This window comes from Salvelinus namaycush, chromosome 1 (assembly GCF_016432855.1).
Source record: "Salvelinus namaycush isolate Seneca chromosome 1, SaNama_1.0, whole genome shotgun sequence".
Classification (NCBI taxonomy): domain Eukaryota; kingdom Metazoa; phylum Chordata; class Actinopteri; order Salmoniformes; family Salmonidae; genus Salvelinus; species Salvelinus namaycush.
The window spans coordinates 80,760,623-80,783,176 of NC_052307.1; the positions used below are offsets into that span (position 1 = coordinate 80,760,623).

A 22,554-nucleotide genomic window follows, 5' to 3' on the forward strand; every position below is an offset into this window, starting at 1 on the left:
ATTTAAGATTTGGGCGAGTGGGTGAATTAATCAACTGGGTAAGATTCATAGAATTACAAAACATTTTTAAATCATCAGACACCGGCTTTAACCAACACCAGTTGAGATCACCAATCAAGATCATTTCACTGTAAAGAAGTTTAGACATAAGGTGCGTCAAAGAAGAAAATGCATCACCGAGAGCAGAGGGGGGTCTATAACAGCCAATCACAGTTATAGAGAGGCCCTTTGAAACCTCAATATTCAAAGCAAGAAATTCCAACTGTTTACAAATAGTTTCAGACTTTGCCACACTTACATGGAATTTAGATTTTACATATATAGCCACACCCCCACCTTTCTTAACCCGATCTGTGCGATAAACATTGTAACCACTTATACAAATATCCTTATCAAAAATTGACTTGCTGAGCCAGGTTTCAGAAAACACAATTACATCAGCATCAGTTGATTTAGCCCAAATCCTAACCCCATCAATTTTTGACAACAGGCTGCGTACATTTAAATGAAAAATACCAAAACCAGATCTTGATTTAAAATCAGAGGGGGTTTGGAGACATTGCATATCAGGGCCAGGGTTAGGTTGCACGTTACCTGATATCAACAACAGAATAATAACTAAGCACCTCTGTTTAATAACCTTGCACGGCTTCTCTTTTTTAAGAGACCTACTGCAAGCGAATTCTACAAGTGAGTTTCCAGACAATACAAAACAGTCATTTAAAACCATTAGACTTTGGTAGTGACACATTCGTACTGTTCACATCATGCCACAAATGCATCGGCACTTGGACGAGTGGACCGAGTGAAAAAGAGCGAGTTCCTGCAGACAAAATATCTAATGGACGCGAGAGTACATTGTCAGATGTACTCACCCTGCGACAATGTTCGTTTTCTCCAGAGTTCAGTAAAGTCAGTGCACAAAGCAATACCACGTAAATTGTCATTTTCTCTGACCAAAAAACAAGAGGCCAACGATACTACTTGTTAAATATAGAGAATTGATAGTGTATACTGGTTGTTGGATTGTCATAGGGTCCTTGGGTATCTTTTGAAATAAGAAATGGATTCTTCATGTCTTACTCATTTGTAGGAAGAAGTTTGGTCCAAATTGGATGTTGGGTATTATATTTGCTGAATATTATCTGAATCCTATAAATTCAAATGGCCAATTTGGTTGCAATCAATTAGCTAAATTTCTCTGCGATAAAATGTCAACAAAATGTTTCAGGAATGGCAATCTTATCTGTTTCTAACTACAGAAACTATTTCAGACCAATCTGAGATGGTGGGTGTCATGGCAGGCTGAAATGACATGAAATGACCTAATGTTCTCATCGTTTGCTTTGGACCGTCAGCAGGATAATGTCTCTTTACCAAGATGATAATAATTCAACTCAGAATTTCAACCATGTAATTGTAACCAGAGAATTAACAGTTAAGTTACAAAAAAAGGTGAAATTCAGTCGTGATGAATCAGCTGCACGTTTCCTAACCCCCACCACAAGTTCTCCTACTAATAACAAGCTGAAAGCCATGTGTAGCTTCTCCTTTACACTTCCTGTCTCTGAGTTAGTGATATCATTGCCACTTATTATTATTATTAGAGCTAAAACCCTTATCACACAGCTCTGACCCATGACAATAAGGGGTTGTATTAAACCAAACATTCACAAGCTGTGGTGTGACTGCTGTGTAGTTTGATTTTATACACCGTGAAGATGTCTTTCTGACTGTCTGAAATTCTATGAAGGAACATTTTTGATTCCATTGGTAATGGTTTGAATGTTTACATGGTTATAATGGAATCATTTTTGTTCAGTTCAAGAGTGCAGGCTGTTTACCCTACATGTACCCTGGCTGAGTGGTCTACATGTTTCACTGACAACAGATGGCCATGGGGAGAAACCCTGTCAGTATTGTAACCTAGTAACTGGTCTTCTGTGGCCTAGACAGCCTCCCTCTGCTACTGGGATCCTAAATCAGGGTGCATCAGAATGAGACAGCAACATGAGCATATTTAATACATGTTATATAGTCAGCCCAGGGATGGGCAACTGCCCCCCCTTCTATAATATCTATCTATCGGTTGAAGTTGGAAGTTTACATACACTTAGGTTGGAGTCACTAGTTTTTCAACCACTCCACAAATTTCTTGTAAACAAACTATAGTTTTGGCAAAAATTGTAGACCTCCACAAGTCTGGTTCATCCTTGGGAGCAATTTCCAAACGCCTGAAGGTACCACATTCATCTGTACAAACAATAGTACACAAGTATAAACACCATGGAACCATGCAGCCGTCATACCGCTCAGGAAGGAGATGTGTTCTGTCTCCTAGAGATGAACGTACTTTGGTGCGAAAAGTGTAAATCATTCCCAGAACAACAGCAAAGGACTTTGTGAAGATGCTGGAGGGAACAGGTACAAAAGTATCTATATCCACAGTAAAACGAGTCCTATATCGACATAACCTGAAAGGCCGCTCAGCAAGGAAGAAGCCACTGCAACAAAAACCGCCATAAAAAAGCCAGACTACGGTTTGCAACTGCACATGGGGACAAAGATCGTACTTTTTGGAGAAATGTCCTCTGTTCTGATGAAACAAAAATAGAACTGTTTGTCCATAATGATCATCATTATGTTTGGAGGAAAAAGTGGGAGGCTTGCAAGTCAAAGAACACCATCCCAACCGTGAAGCACGGGGGTGGCAGCATCATATTGTGGGGGTGCTTTGCTGCAGGAGGGACTGGTGCACTTCACAAAATAGATAGCATCATGAGGGAGGAAAATTATGTGGATATATTGAAGCAACATCTCAAGACATCAGTCAGGAAGATTAAGCTTGGTCGCAAATGTGTCTTCCAAATGGACAATGACCCCAAGCATACTTCCAAAGTTGTGGCAAAATGGCTTAAGGACAACAAAGTCAAGGTATTTGAGTGGCCATCACAAAGCCTTGACCTCAATCCCATAGAACATTTGTGTGCAGAACTGAAAAAGTGTGTGCGAGCAAGGAGGCCTACAAACCTGACTCAGGTACACCAGCTCTGTCAGGAGGAAAATTCACCCAACTTATTGTGGGAAGCTTGTGGAAGGCTACCCAAAACGTTTGACCCAAGTTAAACAATTTAAAGGCAATGCTACCAAATACTAATTGAGTGTATGTAAACTTCTGACCCACTGGGAATGTGAGGAAAGAAATAAAAGCTGAAATAAATCATTCTCCTTTCTATTATTCTGACATTTCACATTCTTAAAATGAAGTGGTGATCCTAACTGACCTAATACAGGGAAGTTTTACTAGGATTAAATGTCAGGAATTGTGGATAAACTGAGTTTAAATGTATTTGGATAAGGTGTGTGTAAACTTCCGACTTCAACTGTATGTACTACATTACTAAAGGTATGTGGAAACCTGCTAGTCCAACATCTCATTCCAAAATCATGGGCATTAATATGGAGTTGTTCCCCCCCTTTGCTGCTGTAATAGCCTCCACTCTTCTGGGAAGGCTTTCCACTAGATGTTGGTACATTGCTGCAGGGACTTACTTTCATTCAGCCACGAGCATTAGTTAGGTCGGGCACTGATGTTGGGCGTTTAGATCTGGCTCGCAGTCGGTGTTCCAATTCATCCCAAAGGTGTTCGATGGGGTTGAGGTCAGGGCTCTGTGCAGGCCAGTCAAGTTCTTCCACGCCGATCTCGACAAACCATTTCTGTATGGACATCACTTTGTGCACAGGGGCATGCTGAAACAGGAAAGGCCCTTCCACAAAGTTGGGAGCACAGAATCGTCTAGAATATTATTGTATGCTGTAGCATTAAGATTTCCCTTCACTGGAACTAATGGGCCTGGCCCAAACCATGAAAAACAGCCCCAGACCATTATTCCTCCTCCACCAAACTTTACAGTTGGCAGGTAGCGTTTTCCTGGCATCCGCCAAACCCAGATTCGTCCGTCGGACTGCCAGATGGTGAAGCTTGTTCTCTGGAGTGATGAGTTTCCACTGCTTCATTGTCCAATGGCGGTGAGCTTTACACCACTCCAGCTGACGCTTGACATTGCTCATGGTGATCTTAGGCTTGTGTGCGGCTGCTCGGCCATGGAAACACATTTCATGTAGTGTATAAAATTGCACACTCTTCTATATAATTGTGGGTGGGGGTGGGGGCGCTTTAAAGTGTTTAGCTCTCAAGGTGAAATGTTTTTGCCTATACTCAGTGTATGGGGTGTGATCTTCTCTGTACACTCGCAGTCGTGAGATTGTGAACTTACCTTTTTGGAGTTGGTCTGCTTGGCCATTTTGAAGAACAGCAAACTATTCAAGCAATGTGCCAAAAGGCAAAACAGTTGATGAACTTATAACTCCAAAGCAGTAACAACAAAACAAACCTCTCTCTGTCTCTGCCAGGTCCCTGGATGGACGGTTACAGGTGTCCCACAGGAAGGGCCTCCCCCACGTCATCTACTGCCGCCTGTGGCGCTGGCCCGACCTGCAGTCCCACCACGAGCTGCGGGCCGTGGAGCTCTGTGAGTACGCCTTCCACACCAAGAAGGATGAGGTGTGTGTCAACCCCTACCACTACCAGAGGGTGGAGACGCCAGGTACGGACAACTGTCCCCTTTCATTAAAAACCACATGATGTTCAATGAGCTTCACCTCAATAGCATGTATTGCACATCTTGTAAATGTATTGGCTCTGTGACTACTAGTTTGACAGGTGTGAGAGGCTCAGCTCTTTTATGTTTTCACAAATGACAGTTGAGGCTATCTATACCTTTTGGTGTGTTAGAGAAACAATGCACTGTATCTGTGCATTTGTGTTCTTTGTGTTTCTGTCTGTGTGTGTGATGTCTAATTGTGTTCTTTGTGTTTCTGTCTGTGTGTGTGGTGTCTAATTGTGTTCTTTGTGTTTCTGTCTGTGTGTGTGGTGTCTAATTGTGTTCTTTGTGTTTCTGTCTGTGTGATACATGTCTAATTGTGTTCTTTGTGTTTCTGTCTGTGTGTGTGGTGTATAATTGTGTTTGTGTGTCTGTCTGTGTGTGGTGTCTAATTGTGTTCTTTGTGTTTCTGTCTGTGTGTGATGTCTAATTGTGTTCTTTGTGTTTCTGTCTGTGTGTGATGTATAATTGTGTTTCTGTCTAATTGTGTTCTTTGTTTCTGTCTGTGTGGTGTCTAATTGTGTTTCTGTGTGTGATGTCTAATTGTGTTCTTTGTGTTGCTGTCTGTGTGTGATGTCTAATTGTGTTCTTTGTGTTGCTGTCTGTGTGGTGTATAATTGTGTTTCTGTCTGTGTGTGGTGTCTAATTGTGTTGCTGTCTGTGTGGTGTATAATTGTGTTCTTTGTGTTTCTGTCTGTGTGTGTGATGTCTAATTGTGTTCTTTGTGTTGCTGTCTGTGTGTGTGGTGTCTAATTGTGTTCTTTGTGTTTCTGTCTGTGTGTGGTGTCTAATTGTGTTCTTTGTGTTTCTGTCTGTGTGGTGTCTAATTGTGTTCTTTGTGTTTCTGTCTGTGTGTGATGTCTAATTGTATTCTTTGTGTTTCTGTCTGTGTGTGGTGTCTAATTGTGTTCTTTGTGTTTCTGTCTGTGTGTGATGTCTAATTGTATTCTTTGTGTTTCTGTCTGTGTGTGGTGTCTAATTGTGTTCTTTGTGTTGCTGTCTGTGTGTGATGTCTAATTGTGTTCTTTGTGTTTCTGTCTGTGTGTGATGTCTAATTGTGTTCTTTGTGTTGCTGTCTGTGTGTGATGTCTAATTGTATTCTTTGTGTTTCTGTCTGTGTGGTGTCTAATTGTGTTCTTTGTGTTTCTGTCTGTGTGTGGTGTCTAATTGTGTTTCTGTCTAATTGTGTTCTTTGTTTCTGTCTGTGTGTGGTGTATAATTGTGTTTCTGTCTAATTGTGTTCTTTGTTTCTGTCTGTGTGGTGTCTAATTGTGTTTCTGTGTGTGATGTCTAATTGTGTTCTTTGTGTTGCTGTCTGTGTGTGATGTCTAATTGTGTTCTTTGTGTTTCTGTCTGTGTGTGGTGTATAATTGTGTTTCTGTCTGTGTGTGGTGTCTAATTGTGTTGCTGTCTGTGTGTGGTGTATAATTGTGTTTCTGTCTAATTGTGTTCTTTGTTTCTGTCTGTGGTGTATAATTGAGTTCTTTGTGTTGCTGTCTGTGTGGTGTATAATTGTGTTCTTTGTGTTGCTGTCTGTGTGGTGTATAATTGTGTTCTTTGTGTTTCTGTCTGTGTGTGTGGTGTCTAATTGTGTTCTTTGTGTTTCTGTCTGTGTGTGATGTCTAATTGTATTCTTTGTGTTTCTGTCTGTGTGTGGTGTCTAATTGTGTTTCTGTCTAATTGTGTTCTTTGTTTCTGTCTGTGTGTGGTGTATAATTGTGTTTCTGTCTAATTGTGTTCTTTGTTTCTGTCTGTGTGGTGTCTAATTGTGTTTCTGTGTGTGATGTCTAATTGTGTTCTTTGTGTTGCTGTCTGTGTGTGATGTCTAATTGTGTTCTTTGTGTTGCTGTCTGTGTGTGGTGTATAATTGTGTTTCTGTCTGTGTGTGGTGTCTAATTGTGTTGCTGTCTGTGTGTGGTGTATAATTGTGTTTCTGTCTAATTGTGTTCTTTGTTTCTGTCTGTGTGGTGTATAATTGAGTTCTTTGTGTTGCTGTCTGTGTGGTGTATAATTGTGTTCTTTGTGTTTCTGTCTGTGTGTGTGATGTCTAATTGAGTTCTTTGTGTTGCTGTCTGTGTGGTGTATAATTGTGTTCTTTGTGTTTCTGTCTGTGTGGTGTATAATTGAGTTCTTTGTGTTTCTGTCTGTGTGGTGTATAATTGTGTTCTTTGTGTTTCTGTCTGTGTGGTGTCTAATTGTGTTCTTTGTGTTGCTGTCTGTGTGTGATACATGTCTAATTGTGTTTCTGTCTGTGTGTGGTGTATAATTGTGTTCTTTGTGTTTCTGTCTGTGTGTGGTGTATAATTGTGTTCTTTGTGTTGCTGTCTGTGTGGTGTCTAATTGTGTTCTTTGTGTTGCTGTCTGTGTGTGATACATGTCTAATTGTGTTTCTGTCTGTGTGTGGTGTATAATTGTGTTTCTGTCTGTGTGTGGTGTCTAATTGTGTTCTTTGTGTTGCTGTCTGTGTGTGTGATGTCTAATTGTATTCTTTGTGTTTCTGTCTGTGTGTGGTGTCTAATTGTGTTCTTTGTGTTTCTGTCTGTGTGTGGTGTCTAATTGTATTCTTTGTGTTTCTGTCTGTGTGGTGTATAATTGAGTTCTTTGTGTTTCTGTCTGTGTGTGATGTCTAATTGTATTCTTTGTGTTTCTGTCTGTGTGTGATGTCTAATTGTGTTATTTGTGTTTCTGTCTGTGTGTGGTGTCTAATTGTGTTCTTTGTTTCTGTCTGTGTGGTGTATAATTGTGTTTCTGTCTAATTGTGTTCTTTGTTTCTGTCTGTGTGGTGTATAATTGTGTTTCTGTCTAATTGTGTTCTTTGTTTCTGTCTGTGTGGTGTATAATTGTGTTTCTGTCTAATTGTGTTCTTTGTGTTGCTGTCTGTGTGGTGTATAATTGAGTTCTTTGTGTTTCTGTCTGTGTGTGGTGTCTAATTGTGTTCTTTGTGTTGCTGTCTGTGTGTGATACATGTCTAATTGTGTTTCTGTCTGTGTGTGGTGTCTAATTGTGTTGCTGTCTGTGTGGTGTCTAATTGAGTTCTTTGTGTTGCTGTCTGTGTGGTGTATAATTGAGTTCTTTGTGTTTCTGTCTGTGTGTGGTGTATAATTGAGTTCTTTGTGTTGCTGTCTGTGTGGTGTATAATTGAGTTCTTTGTGTTTCTGTCTGTGTGTGATGTATAATTGTGTTCTTTGTGTTTCTGTCTGTGTGTGATGTCTAATTGTGTTATTTGTGTTTCTGTCTGTGTGTGGTGTCTAATTGTGTTCTTTGTTTCTGTCTGTGTGGTGTATAATTGTGTTTCTGTCTAATTGTGTTCTTTGTTTCTGTCTGTGTGGTGTATAATTGTGTTTCTGTCTAATTGTGTTCTTTGTTTCTGTCTGTGTGGTGTATAATTGTGTTTCTGTCTAATTGTGTTCTTTGTGTTGCTGTCTGTGTGGTGTATAATTGAGTTCTTTGTGTTTCTGTCTGTGTGTGGTGTCTAATTGTGTTCTTTGTGTTGCTGTCTGTGTGTGATACATGTCTAATTGTGTTTCTGTCTGTGTGTGGTGTCTAATTGTGTTGCTGTCTGTGTGGTGTCTAATTGAGTTCTTTGTGTTGCTGTCTGTGTGGTGTATAATTGAGTTCTTTGTGTTTCTGTCTGTGTGTGGTGTATAATTGAGTTCTTTGTGTTGCTGTCTGTGTGGTGTATAATTGAGTTCTTTGTGTTTCTGTCTGTGTGTGGTGTATAATTGTGTTCTTTGTGTTTCTGTCTGTGTGTGGTGTCTAATTGTGTTCTTTGTGTTGCTGTCTGTGTGTGATGTCTAATTGTGTTCTTTGTGTTGCTGTCTGTGTGTGTGGTGTATAATTGAGTTATTTGTGTTTCTGTCTGTGTGTGATGTCTAATTGTGTTCTTTGTGTTGCTGTCTGTGTGGTGTATAATTGTGTTCTTTGTGTTTCTGTCTGTGTGTGGTATCTAATTGTGTTCTTTGTGTTTCTGTCTGTGTGTGGTGTCTAATTGTGTTCTTTGTGTTGCTGTCTGTGTGGTGTCTAATTGTGTGTCTGCAGTGCTGCCTCCTGTGCTGGTTCCCAGACACACAGAGATCCCCAGTGAGTTTCCTCCTCTGGACGACTACAGCCACTCCATCCCAGAGAACACCAACTTCCCCGCCGGCATCGAGCCACAGAGCAACTACATACCAGGTGACATATCAGTCATGTAACTAGTGAGACAAGTCTACATACCAGGTGACATATCAGTCATATAACTAGTGAGATAAGTCTACATACCAGGTGACATATCAGTCATATAACTAGTGAGACAAGTCTACATACCAGGTGACATATCAGTCATATAACTAGTGAGACAAGTCTACATACCAGGTGACATATCAGTCATATAACTAGTGAGACAAGTCTACATACCAGGTGACATATCAGTCATATTACTAGTGAGATCAGTCTACATACCAGGTGACATATCAGTCATATAACTAGTGAGACCAGTCTACATACCAGGTGACATATCAGTCATAACTAGTGAGACAAGTCTACATACCAGGTGACATATCAGTCATATAACTAGTGAGACAAGTCTACATACCAGGTGACATATCAGTCATATAACTAGTGAGACCAGTCTACATACCAGGTGACATATCAGTCATATAACTAGTGAGACAAGTCTACATACCAGGTGACATATCAGTCATAACTAGTGAGACAAGTCTACATACCAGGTGACATATCAGTCATGTAACTAGTGAGACAAGTCTACATACCAGGTGACATATCAGTCATAACTAGTGAGACAAGTCTACATACCAGGTGACATATCAGTCATATAACTAGTGAGACAAGTCTACATATCAGGTGACATATCAGTCATAACTAGTGAGACAAGTCTACATACCAGGTGACATATCAGTCATATAACTAGTGAGACAAGTCTACATACCAGGTGACATATCAGTCATAACTAATGATACAAGTCTACATACCAGGTGACATATCAGTCATATAACTAGTTAGACAAGTGTACATACCAGGTGACATATCAGTCATATTACTAGTGAGACAAGTGTACATACCAGGTGACATATCAGTAATATAACTAGTGAGACCAGTCTACATACCAGGTGATATATCAGTCTGATAACTAGTGAGACAAGTGTACATACCAGGTGACATCAGTCATATAACTAGTGAGACCAGTCTACATACCAGGTGACATATCAGTCATATAACTAGTGAGACCAGTCTACATACCAGGTGACATATCAGTCATATAACTAGTGAGACAAGTCTACATACCAGGTGACATATCAGTCATATTACTAGTGAGACCAGTCTACATACCAGGTGACATATCAGTCATATTACTAGTGAGACCAGTGGTAAAGGGGGTGAAACTAGTCCTCACACAGATTCCTAGAGCAGGTGAGACCAGTCAGGATTTCTGAAGCATGTTATAGAAAAGTCTTACAGTGGGCGAGACTGGTTTAAGTGAGACAAGTTTAAAATGAGTGGAAGGTCGGTGAGAAAAGTCTTAAAACAAGTTAAAACCCCGTTCAACCGGACAAGACAGGTGAGTAGGGGAGACTGGCCAAGAGTTTGCAATGCATGACCTTGTTTCACACAGCTGAGTGTCTGGGATTTGGTCTTGTCTGCCCACTCTCACACAGTCTAGTTGTGACAGCCAAGGGTTTTTATCCAGACACTTTTCCTTCAGTTCTCCTCCTTCCTTCTCAGTGAGTTTGGGTGACGGCCACCTAGACCCCTCTCCTTCCTTCTCTGTGAGTTTGGGTGACGGCCACCTAGACCCCTCTCCTTCCTTCTCAGTGAGTTTGGGTGACGGCCACCTAGACCCCTCTCCTTCCTTCTCAGTGAGTTTGGGTGACGGCCACCTAGACCCCTCTCCTTCCTTCTCAGTGAGTTTGGGTGACGGCCACCTAGACCCCTCTCCTTCCTTCTCAGTGAGTTTGGGTGACGGCCACCTAGACCCCTCTCCTTCCTTCTCAGTGAGTTTGGGCGACGGCCACCTAGACCCCTCTCCTTCCTTCTCAGTGAGTTTGGGTGACGGCCACCTAGACCCCTCTCCTTCCTTCTCAGTGAGTTTGGGTGACGGCCACCTAGACCCCTCTCCTTCCTTCTCTGTGAGTTTGGGTGACGGCCACCTAGACCCCTCTCCTTCCTTCTCTGTGAGTTTGGGTGACGGCCACCTAGACCCCTCTCCTTCCTTCTCAGTGAGTTTGGGTGACGGCCACCTAGACCCCTCTCCTTCCTTCTCAGTGAGTTTGGGTGACGGCCACCTAGACCCCTCTCCTTCCTTCTCAGTGAGTTTGGGTGACGGCCACCTAGACCCCTCTCCTTCCTTCTCAGTGAGTTTGGGCGACGGCCACCTAGACCCCTCTCCTTCCTTCTCAGTGAGTTTGGGTGACGGCCACCTAGACCCCTCTCCTTCCTTCTCAGTGAGTTTGGGTGACGGCCACCTAGACCCCTCTCCTTCCTTCTCTGTGAGTTTGGGTGACGGCCACCTAGACCCCTCTCCTTCCTTCTCTGTGAGTTTGGGTGACGGCCACCTAGACCCCTCTCCTTCCTTCTCTGTGAGTTTGGGTGACGGCCACCTAGACCCCTCTCCTTCCTTCTCTGTGAGTTTGGGTGACGGCCACCTAGACCCCTCTCCTTCCTTCTCTGTGAGTTTGGGTGACGGCCACCTAGACCCCTCTCCTTCCTTCTCTGTGAGTTTGGGTGACGGCCACCTAGACCCCTCTCCTTCCTTCTCTGTGAGTTTGGGTGACGGCCACCTAGACCCCTCTCCTTCCTTCTCTGTGAGTTTGGGTGACGGCCACCTAGACCCCTCTCCTTCCTTCTCTGTGAGTTTGGGTGACGGCCACCTAGACCCCTCTCCTTCCTTCTCTGTGAGTTTGGGTGACGGCCACCTAGACCCCTCTCCTTCCTTCTCAGTGAGTTTGGGTGACGGCCACCTAGACCCCTCTCCTTCCTTCTCTGTGAGTTTGGGTGACGGCCACCTAGACCCCTCTCCTTCCTTCTCTGTGAGTTTGGGTGACGGCCACCTAGACCCCTCTCCTTCCTTCTCTGTGAGTTTGGGTGACGGCCACCTAGACCCCTCTCCTTCCTTCTCTGTGAGTTTGGGTGACGGCCACCTAGACCCCTCTCCTTCCTTCTCTGTGAGTTTGGGTGACGGCCACCTAGACCCCTCTCCTTCCTTCTCTGTGAGTTTGGGTGACGGCCACCTAGACCCCTCTCCTTCCTTCTCTGTGAGTTTGGGTGACGGCCACCTAGACCCCTCTCCTTCCTTCTCTGTGAGTTTGGGTGACGGCCACCTAGACCCCTCTCCTTCCTTCTCTGTGAGTTTGGGTGACGGCCACCTAGACCCCTCTCCTTCCTTCTCTGTGAGTTTGGGTGACGGCCACCTAGACCCCTCTCCTTCCTTCTCTGTGAGTTTGGGCGACGGCCACCTAGACCCCTCTCCTTCCTTCTCTGTGAGTTTGGGCGACGGCCACCTAGACCCCTCTCCTTCCTTCTCTGTGAGTTTGGGCGACGGCCACCTAGACCCCTCTCCTTCCTTCTCTGTGAGTTTGGGCGACGGCCACCTAGACCCCTCTCCTTCCTTCTCTGTGAGTTTGGGCGACGGCCACCTAGACCCCTCTCCTTCCTTCTCTGTGAGTTTGGGCGACGGCCACCTAGACCCCTCTCCTTCCTTCTCTGTGAGTTTGGGCGACGGCCACCTAGACCCCTCTCCTTCCTTCTCTGTGAGTTTGGGCGACGGCCACCTAGACCCCTCTCCTTCCTTCTCTGTGAGTTTGGGCGACGGCCACCTAGACCCCTCTCCTTCCTTCTCTGTGAGTTTGGGCGACGGCCACCTAGACCCCTCTCCTTCCTTCTCTGTGAGTTTGGGCGACGGCCACCTAGACCCCTCTCCTTCCTTCTCTGTGAGTTTGGGCGACGGCCACCTAGACCCCTCTCCTTCCTTCTCTGTGAGTTTGGGCGACGGCCACCTAGACCCCTCTCCTTCCTTCTCTGTGAGTTTGGGCGACGGCCACCTAGACCCCTCTCCTTCCTTCTCTGTGAGTTTGGGCGACGGCCACCTAGACCCCTCTCCTTCCTTCTCTGTGAGTTTGGGCGACGGCCACCTAGACCCCTCTCCTTCCTTCTCTGTGAGTTTGGGCGACGGCCACCTAGACCCCTCTCCTTCCTTCTCTGTGAGTTTGGGCGACGGCCACCTAGACCCCTCTCCTTCCTTCTCTGTGAGTTTGGGCGACGGCCACCTAGACCCCTCTCCTTCCTTCTCGGTGAGTTTGGGCGACGGCCACCTAGACCCCTCTCCTTCCTTCTCGGTGAGTTTGGGCGACGGCCACCTAGACCCCTCTCCTTCCTTCTCGGTGAGTTTGGGCGACGGCCACCTAGACCCCTCTCCTTCCTTCTCGGTGAGTTTGGGCGACGGCCACCTAGACCCCTCTCCTTCCTTCTCGGTGAGTTTGGGCGACGGCCACCTAGACCCCTCTCCTTCCTTCTCGGTGAGTTTGGGCGACGGCCACCTAGACCCCTCTCCTTCCTTCTCGGTGAGTTTGGGCGACGGCCACCTAGACTCCTCTCCTTCCTTCTCGGTGAGTTTGGATGACGGCCACCTAGACCCCTCTCCTTCAGACAGACTCTAGCAGAGGTGTGAGCTACATCAGCAGACCGGATGAACAGTTGCCAAACACACACACTGAGTCCAGAGGAGGTGGGCAGCCTCTGCCTGGCACAAATGGTGGCTTGAGAGGCCGTCAGAAGCAGACACTGCCTCATGGAGACCAGACCAGCACATGATCTGTTACTACCTCTGGAGGACAAGTAGAACTAACTCAGTCAATACATTCAGCCTGTCGAGAGTAGAACTAACTCAGTCAATACATTCAGCCTGTCAGGAGTAGAACTAACTCAGTCAATACATTCAGCCTGTCGGGAGTAGAACTAACTCAGTCAATACATTCAGCCTGTCTGGAGTAGAACTAACTCAGTCAGTATATTCAGCCTGTCAGGAGTAGAACTAACTCAGTCAATACATTCAGCCTGTCGGGAGTAGAACTAACTCAGTCAATACATTCAGCCTGTCTGGAGTAGAACTAACTCAGTCAGTATATTCAGCCTGTCAGGAGTAGAACTAACTCAGTCAATACATTCAGCCTGTCGGGAGTAGAACTAACTCAGTCAATACATTCAGCCTGTCAGGAGTAGAACCAACTCAGTCAATACATTCAGCCTGTCAGGAGTAGAACCAACTCAGTCAATACATTCAGCCTGTCAGGAGTAGAACTAACTCAGTCAATACATTCAGCCTGTTTTCTACTGGGTTCCTCTTCCCTGAATAAAATCATTGGCTGCGAGCGCGATGATGAAGGGCGTTGTTAATATGCATATGTGGAGCAGTGTAGGGGCCTTTGGTTGGTAGGTTCCTTCTAACACGTACCAATCATTGTTGACTCTATTTGCTGTGGTTTACTAATGGTGTGTGTGTTTCAGAGACTCCTCCACCTGGCTATCTCAGTGAAGATGGGGAGACCAGTGATCACCTGATGAACCACAGCATGGACACCAGTTCACCTAACCTGTCACCAAACCCAGTGTCTCCAACACACAGCAATTTAGGTAAGCGTTAGGACTGGGTATGGCCAGGGACCTCACAATACAATATTATCACCATACGTAGGTGCTGATTCTGTATGTATTGCGATTCAATACTGCAATTTGATACTCCCAACATATTGCTCACCAAATGTCTGCTGCAGAGAGATGAGGGCATGAGAATGTATTGTTTGTTGGTGCAGTTACCTCGAACAAAACACACAAAAAACAATTGCTAGCTGGTTGTCTTTTTGGGGATGTTTATTTGTGAGATTGAGACACTGTGTGTGTGTGTGTGCGCGCTAACTAGCGGACAAGCGTTGCACCGCAGCCCTCCCTCGGGAAGCCAGTCCACTGCTCCGTACTGTAACAGAGGAAACCCGGTCTGCTCATGAAAGGCCTTTGTGTCGGTCCCATCTGAGCCCAGAGTGACTCAGTCAGCCCACACTGACATCAATATCCTGTTGTTTATTAAATCACTGTTTCTGGCCCAAGCTACTATAGAAACAACAAATAGACTGGGCCTTCACATGGACACAGACAGTTCACTGTACTTCAAATAGACCGGGCCTTCACATGGACACAGACAGTTCACTGTACTTCAAATAGACCGGGCCTTCACATGGACACAGACAGTTCACTGTACTTCAAATAGACAGACAGTTCACTGTACTTCAAATAGACTGGGCCTTAACATGGGCCCAGACAGTTCACTGTACTTCAAATAGACTGGGCCTTCACATGGGCCCAGACAGTTCACTGTACTTCAAATAGACTGGGCCTTAACATGGGCCTAGACAGTTCACTGTACTTCAAATAGACTGAGCCTTCACATGGGCCCAGACAGTTCACTGTACTTCAAATAGACCGGGCCTTCACATGGGCCCAGACAGTTCACTGTACTTCAAATAGACCGGGCCTTCACATGGGCCCAGACAGTTCACTGTACTTCAAATAGACCGGGCCTTCACATGGGCCCAGACAGTTCACTGTACTTCAAAGGTAAATGTTGGAAGTAGTTAGAATGGAAAAGTAAAAATAAATCTTTGCTGTTACGAGAACTGTGCAAGCGTTTGCCGAATGTTAACGGAACCCTGTAATTTTCCGTTGTCTCCACTGTCGCCGCGTGAGGGCTGAGTTCCCACATTTCTGGGTTGTGCTTCTGGGAACTGGCAGACTTTGTCCTTTTTGTTTTTCTCCCTCTTTTCTTTTTCCATATTCCATCTTTATATCCTCTACTCCCCTGGCTCTGTTGTTATCTCTCTCTTCAGTCTCCCTCCATCTTTATATCCTCTACTTCCCTGGCTCTGTTGTTATCTCTCTCTTCAGTCTCCCTCCATCTTTATGTCCTCTACTTCCCTGGCTCTGCTGTTATCTCTCTCTTCAGTCTCCCTCCATCTTTATGTCCTCTACTTCCCTGGCTCTGCTGTTATCTCTCTCTTCAGTCTCCCTCCATCTTTATATCCTCTACTTCCCTGGCTCTGCTGTTATCTCCCTCCATCTTTATCTCTAGCTATGTCTTTATCCTCACTTCTGTTTCCCTTTTTCTTCCCTCTATCTTTACATTGTATCCCTCTTTCTCTACCTTTCCTCCTGTCCTTACCCACCTCTCTCTCTCTCTCTCTCTCTCTCTCTCTCCTCCCTCCTGTCCTTACCCACCTCTCTCTCTCTCTCTCTCTCTCTCTCTCTCTCTCTCTCTCTCTCTCTCTCTCTCTCTCTCTCTCTCTCTCTCTCTCTCTCTCTCTCTCTCTCTCTCTCTCTCTCTCTCCTCCCTCCTGTCCTTACCCACCTCTCTCTCTCTCCTCCCTCCTGTCCTTACCCACCTCTCTCTCTCTCCTCCCTCCTGTCCTTACCCACCTCTCTCTCTCTCCTCCCTCCTGTCCTTACCCACCTCTCTCTCTCTCCTCCCTCCTGTCCTTACCCACCTCTCTCTCTCTCCTCCCTCCTGTCCTTACCCACCTCTCTCTCCTCCTCCCTCCTGTCCTTACCCACCTCTCTCTCCTCCTCCCTCCTGTCCTTACCCACCTCTCTCTCCTCCTCCCTCCTGTCCTTACCCACCTCTCTCTCCTCCTCCCTCCTGTCCTTACCCACCTCTCTCTCTCTGTCTGTTCTGTCTGTTCTGTCTGTGTGTGTGCCTGTTCTGTCTGTCTGTCTGTCTGTCTGTCTGTCTGTCTGTGTGCCTGTGTGCCTGTTCTGTCTGTGTGCCTGTTCTGTCTGTGTGCCTGTTCTGTCTCTGTCTGTCTGTCTGTCTGTGTGTGTGCCTGTTCTGTCTGTCTGTCTGTCTGTCTGTCTGTGTGTGTGCCTGTTCTGTCTGTCTGTCTGTCTGTCTGTGTGTGTGCCTGTTCTGTCTGTCTGTCTGTGTGCCTGTTCTGTCTGTCTGTCTGTGTGCCTGTTCTGTCTGTGTGCCTGTTCTGTCTGTCTGTCTGTGTGCCTGTTCTGTCTGTCTGTCTGTGTGTGTGCCTGTTCTGTCTGTCTGTCTGTGTGTGTGCCTGTTCTGTCTGTCTGTCTGTCTGTGTGCCTGTTCTGTCTGTCTGTGTGCCTGTTCTGTCTGTGTGCCTGTTCTGTCTGTCTGTCTGTGTGCCTGTTCTGTCTGTGTGCCTGTTCTGTCTGTCTGTGTGCCTGTTCTGTCTGTCTGTTCTGTCTGTCTGTCTGTCTGTTCTGTCTGTTCTGTCTGTCTGTCTGTCTGTCTGTCTGTCTGTCTGTCTGTCTGTCTGTCTGTCTGTGTGCCTGTTCTGTCTGTCTGTCTGTCTGTGTGTGTGCCTGTTCTGTCTGTCTGTCTGTCTGTGTGTGTGCCTGTTCTGTCTGTCTGTCTGTCTGTCTGTGTGTGTGCCTGTTCTGTCTGTCTGTCTGTGTGTGTGCCTGTTCTGTCTGTCTGTCTGTCTGTCTGTCTGTGTGCCTGTTCTGTCTGTCTGTGTGCCTGTTCTGTCTGTCTGTCTGTCTGTCTGTCTGTGTGCCTGTTCTGTCTGTGTGCCTGTTCTGTCTGTGTGCCTGTTCTGTCTGTGTGCCTGTTCTGTCTGTGTGCCTGTTCTGTCTGTCTGTCTGTGTGCCTGTTCTGTCTGTGTGCCTGTTCTGTCTGTCTGTCTGTCTGTCTGTGTGTGTGCCTGTTCTGTCTGTCTGTCTGTCTGTCTGTCTGTCTGTCTGTCTGTCTGTCTGTCTGTCTGTGTGTGTGCCTGTTCTGTCTGTCTGTCTGTGTGTGTGCCTGTTCTGTCTGTCTGTCTGTGTGTGTGCCTGTTCTGTCTGTCTGTCTGTGTGTGTGCCTGTTCTGTCTGTCTGTCTGTCTGTGTGCCTGTTCTGTCTGTGTGCCTGTTCTGTCTGTCTGTGTGCCTGTTCTGTCTGTCTGTCTGTGTGCCTGTTCTGTCTGTGTGCCTGTTCTGTCTGTGTGCCTGTTCTGTCTGTCTGTTCTGTCTGTCTGTCTGTCTGTCTGTCTGTCTGTCTGTCTGTCTGTCTGTCTGTCTGTCTGTCTGTGTGTGTGCCTGTTCTGTCTTTTACTCTGTTAAATATAATTGATCGTTTACATGAAAGAAGCAATCCAAAGTTGCCAAAGCAATACAGTACAAGTCTCTCGTTCACACTGTGAATAGTCCCATATAGATGATCTTGGTAAAGGTTAAGGGTTAGTAATTCAACATCCTACAAAGCATCCTACTTGGGACTATCTAAATAAAGTGTCTCTCCTCTGTCTGTCAGACCTACAGCCTGTGATGTACTGTGAACCAGCCTTCTGGTGTTCTATCTCCTACTACGAGCTGAACCAGCGGGTGGGCGAGACCTTCCACGCCTCCCAGCCGTCCCTCACCGTGGACGGCTTCACCGACCCCTCCAACTCAGAGCGCTTCTGCCTGGGCCTCCTCTCCAACGTTAACCGTACCGCCGCTGTGGAGCTGACACGCAGACACATCGGTACTGACACCTGATACTAGGTCATTGACATGAGGGGAAAGTGAAATGGAACAGCTTTGTTAGATGGGATAACTGGTCAACTTTAGGAGTACCCCTACTTCCAACCTGAACCACCTGTACTGGCCACACATGGTAGCACCTTGAAACAGAATTCTGTTTACAAGGTCATTCACACCAAAGTACAGAGAAAGAGAGATGTCTTATTAGCCAATACCTTAGGTCGGGGGGTTTGGGCCTTAGGTCGGGGGGTTTGGGCCTTAGGTCGGGGGGTTTGGGCCTTAGGTCGGGGGGTGGGGCCTTAGGTCGGGGGGTGGGGCCTTAGGTCGGCGGGTGGGCAAATAGATTCACACCGCGGGACGATTTTTGTCAGAGAATGGTCAAGGAGCCAGAACATAATTATAATATTTTGTACACTGCTAAGCCCAAAATGAGATTGTTATTTTCAAATACAATAATTTCATACCTTGATTACAGTGAGACACTGAGGGGGGAAATACTTGGGAACAAGTTTCCTAAATACAGTGCATTCTGAAAGTATTCAGACATCTTGACTTTTTCCACATTTTGTTACGTTACAGCCATATTCTAAAATGGATTCAATTACACACAGCACCCCATAATGACCAAGCAAAAACAGGTGTTAGAAATGTTTGCAAATGTATAAAAAAATTAAAAACAAATACCTTATTTACATAAGTATTCAGACCCTTTGCTATGAGACTCGAAATTGAGCTCAGGGGTATCCTGTTTCCATTGATCATCCTTGAGATGTTTCTACAACTTGATTGAAGTCCACCTGTGGTAAAGTCAATTAATTGGACATGATTTGAAAAGGCACACACACCTGTCTATATAAGGTCCCACAGTTGACAGTGCATGTCAGGGCAAAAACCAAGCCATGAGGCACAGATCTGGGGAAGGGTACCAAAAAAATGCCTACAGCATTGAAGGTCCCCAAGAACACAGTGGCCTCCATCATTCTTAAATGGAAGAAGTTTGGAACCGCCAAGACTCATCCTAGAGCTGGCCGCCCGGCCAAACCGAGCAATTGGGGGAGAAGGGCCTTGGTCAGGGAGGTGACCAAGAACCCGATGGTCACTCAGACAGAGCTCCAGAGTTCCTCTGTGGAGATGGATGTCCTTCTGGAAGGTTCTCCCATCTCTGCAGCACTCCACCAATCAGGCCTTTATGGTAGAGTGGCCAGACAGAAGCCACTCCTCAGTAAAAGGCACATGACAGCCAGCTTGGAGTTTACCTAAAGGCACCTAAAGGACTCTCAGACCATGTTCAACTAGATTCTCTGGTCTGATGAAACCAAGGTTGAACTCTTTGGTCTGAATGCCAAGCATCACGTCTGGAGGAAACCTGGCACTATCCCTACGGTGAAGCATGGTGGTGGCAGCATCATGCTGTGTGGTTGTTTTTCAGCTGCAGGGACTGGGAGACTAGTCAGGATCTAGGGAAAGATGAACAGAGCAAAGTACAGAGATCCTTGATTAAAACCTGCTCCAGAGCGCTCAGGACCTCGACTAGGGAAAAGGTTCACTTTCCAACAGGACAACGACCCTAAGCACACAGCCAAGACAACGCAGGAGTGGCTTTGGGACAAGTCTCTATGTCCTTGAGTGGCCCAGCCAAGGCTGGACTTGAACCCGATCAAACATCTCTGGAGAGACCTGAAAATGGCTGTGCAGCGACGCTCTTCATCCAACCTGACAGAGCTTGAGAGGATCTGCAGAGAAGAATAGGAGAAACTCCCCAAATACAGGTGTGCCAAGCTTGTAGCGTCATACCCAAGAAGGATCGAGGCTGTAATCGCTGCTGAAGGTGCTTCAACAAAGTACTGAGTAAAGGGTCTGAATACTTGTGTAAATGTGATATTTCATTTTTCTATTTTTAATACATTTACAAAAATGTAAAATTAAAAATGTTGCTTTCTCATTATAGGTTATTGTGTGTAGATTGATGAGGGGGGTATTTAATCCATTTTAGAATAAGGCTGTAACGTAACAAAATGTGGGAAAAGTCAAGGGGTCTGAATACTTTCCGAATGCACTGTATTTAGGTATACATCACATGTTCATTATCATCAATGTTCAGAATTGAATGGACGTCTGTGTGTACACATCAGGGGTGGTTCTGGTCCTAGACTGATGGTTCTCTGTATGTCTGCAGGCAGAGGGGTGCGTTTGTACTATATTGGAGGAGAGGTGTTTGCAGAGTGCCTCAGCGACAGTGCCATCTTCGTCCAGAGTCCCAACTGTAACCAGCGTTATGGCTGGCACCCCGCCACGGTCTGCAAGATCCCCCCAGGTGAGAGCTGAGAAGGGGGGGGGGGGGTGGGTGACAAAGAGAGCGAGACAAAAGGTTGAGACACAGCAGGTTAATTTCCACAATGACTGGCGTACTGTAGTTACTCACCAACACACGTACGACACACACACACCTCATTGATTGTGTCTTGACGGTAACGGTTGTCGGACGGTTGTGTGACGGTTCTGTAGGCTGCAACCTGAAGATCTTTAACAACCAGGAGTTTGCTGCCCTGCTGGCCCAGTCGGTGAACCAGGGCTTCGAGGCCGTCTACCAGCTCACCAGGATGTGCACCATCCGCATGAGCTTCGTCAAGGGCTGGGGAGCAGAGTACAGGTAACGCACAGTCCACAGCGATCCGCACGCTCTCATTAAGGTTTCATGTATTCAACAAGAGTCAACCCTGTCAGTAGTTGATACCATGCTCCTACCTGATTAGCTGACTAGTTGATTCAGGTGAGACGGTACAGGAATGGAGAAACTATGTAGATGGCTGAGGGGTCCAGGGTTAAGTAACAACTATGGGATGGCTGAGGGGTGCAGGGTTAAGTAACAACTATGTGGGATGGCTGAGGGGTGCAGGGTTAAGTAACAACTATGTGGGATGGCTGAGGGGTGCAGGGTTAAGTAACAACTATGTGGGATGGCTGAGGGGTGCAGGGTTAAGTAACAACTATGTGGGATGGCTGAGGGGTGCAGGGTTAAGTAACAACTATGGGATGGCTGAGGGGTGCAGGGTTAAGTAACAACTATGTGGGATGGCTGAGGGGTGCAGGGTTAAGTAACAACTATGTGGGATGGCTGAGGGGTGCAGGGTTAAGTAACAACTATGTGGGATGGCTGAGGGGTGCGGGGTTAAGTAACAACTATGTGGGATGGCTGAGGGGTGCAGGGTTAAGTAACAACTATGTGGGATGGTTGAGGGGTGCAGGGTTAAGTAACAACTATGTGGGATGGCTGAGGGGTCCAGGGTTAAGTAACAACTATGTAGATGGCTGAGGGGTCCAGGGTTAAGTAACAACTATGTGGGATGGCTGAAGGGTGCTGGGTTAAGTAACACCGCTTCTCGTTGTCGTCATCAACTAAACCACCCCACAGATTATCAGAAGGTGCTGATTGGTCTACCCATATGGTGGGTGGAAGGGCTCAGATGGTTTGAATGTGGTCGTGGCCAGACTGTATCCGTGTAGTGAAACAGAACGTAAGCTCATGTGATCTGGATGGATTGTACCAGGCTAGTGTCTCCCCTCTCTTCTCCATAGAAACAGGTCTGTTTCACCCAAACACACATGTGCTGCGTCAAAGGGAGCTGTCAGTCCCCCGTCCCCCCCCTTCTCATCCTCTTCTCCATGCTGTAGTCTGACTCATCTGCTCGGAGAAGAGAGGGGAGAGCCCTCAGGGGCTTCTGTACTGTTAGTCAGTGATTGCTTTCCACCGGGGAGATCCCCAGTGTGTGTGCGCACACATGTGGAGACACTTAGGTGCAGAGTCTCTCTCTTTCTCTCGCTCTCTCTCTCATTGAATCTCAATGATTCCTGTGGGGTCATACGATTACTCAGCTTATAACCTGTCCACAATCTGAAATGTATGTACACTGAGTAAAAATATAAACGCAACAAGTAAAGTATTGGTCCCATGTTTCATGAGCTGAAACAAAATATCCCAGAAATGTTCCATAATTACAAAAACCTTATTTCTCTCAAATTTGGTAACATCCCTGTTGGTGAGCATTTCTCCTTTGCCAAGATAATCCATCCACCTGACAGGTCGGACATATCAAGAAGCTGATTAAACAGCATGGTCATTACACAGGTGCACCTTGTGCTGGGTAAAGTAAAAGGCCACTCTAAAATGTGCAGTTGTGTCATACAACACAATGCCACAGATGTCTCGTGTTTTGAGGGAGCGTGTAATTGGCATGCTGACTGCAGGAATGTCCACCAGAGCTGTTGCCAGAGAATTTAATGTTAATTTCTCTACCATAAACCGCCTCCAATGTCGTTTTAGAGAATTTGGCTGTACGTCCATCTGGCCTCAAGACCACGTGTATGGCGTCGTGTGGGCAAGCGGTTTGCTG

General features: G+C 46.0%; 1 protein-coding gene across 1 annotated transcript in view; it reads left to right on the forward strand.

Annotated features, from left to right (window-relative positions):
• The window catches only part of smad3a (SMAD family member 3a), a 56,456-nt gene that overhangs the window by 20,508 nt on the left and 13,394 nt on the right, over positions 1–22,554 (forward strand). The window contains exons 2-7 of the mRNA XM_038996124.1: positions 4,414–4,607; positions 8,703–8,837; positions 14,163–14,288; positions 17,952–18,164; positions 20,340–20,477; positions 20,669–20,813. Coding sequence (XP_038852052.1) covers positions 4,414–4,607; positions 8,703–8,837; positions 14,163–14,288; positions 17,952–18,164; positions 20,340–20,477; positions 20,669–20,813 — 951 coding nt within the window. The remainder of the gene's footprint in view (positions 1–4,413; positions 4,608–8,702; positions 8,838–14,162; positions 14,289–17,951; positions 18,165–20,339; positions 20,478–20,668; positions 20,814–22,554) is intronic.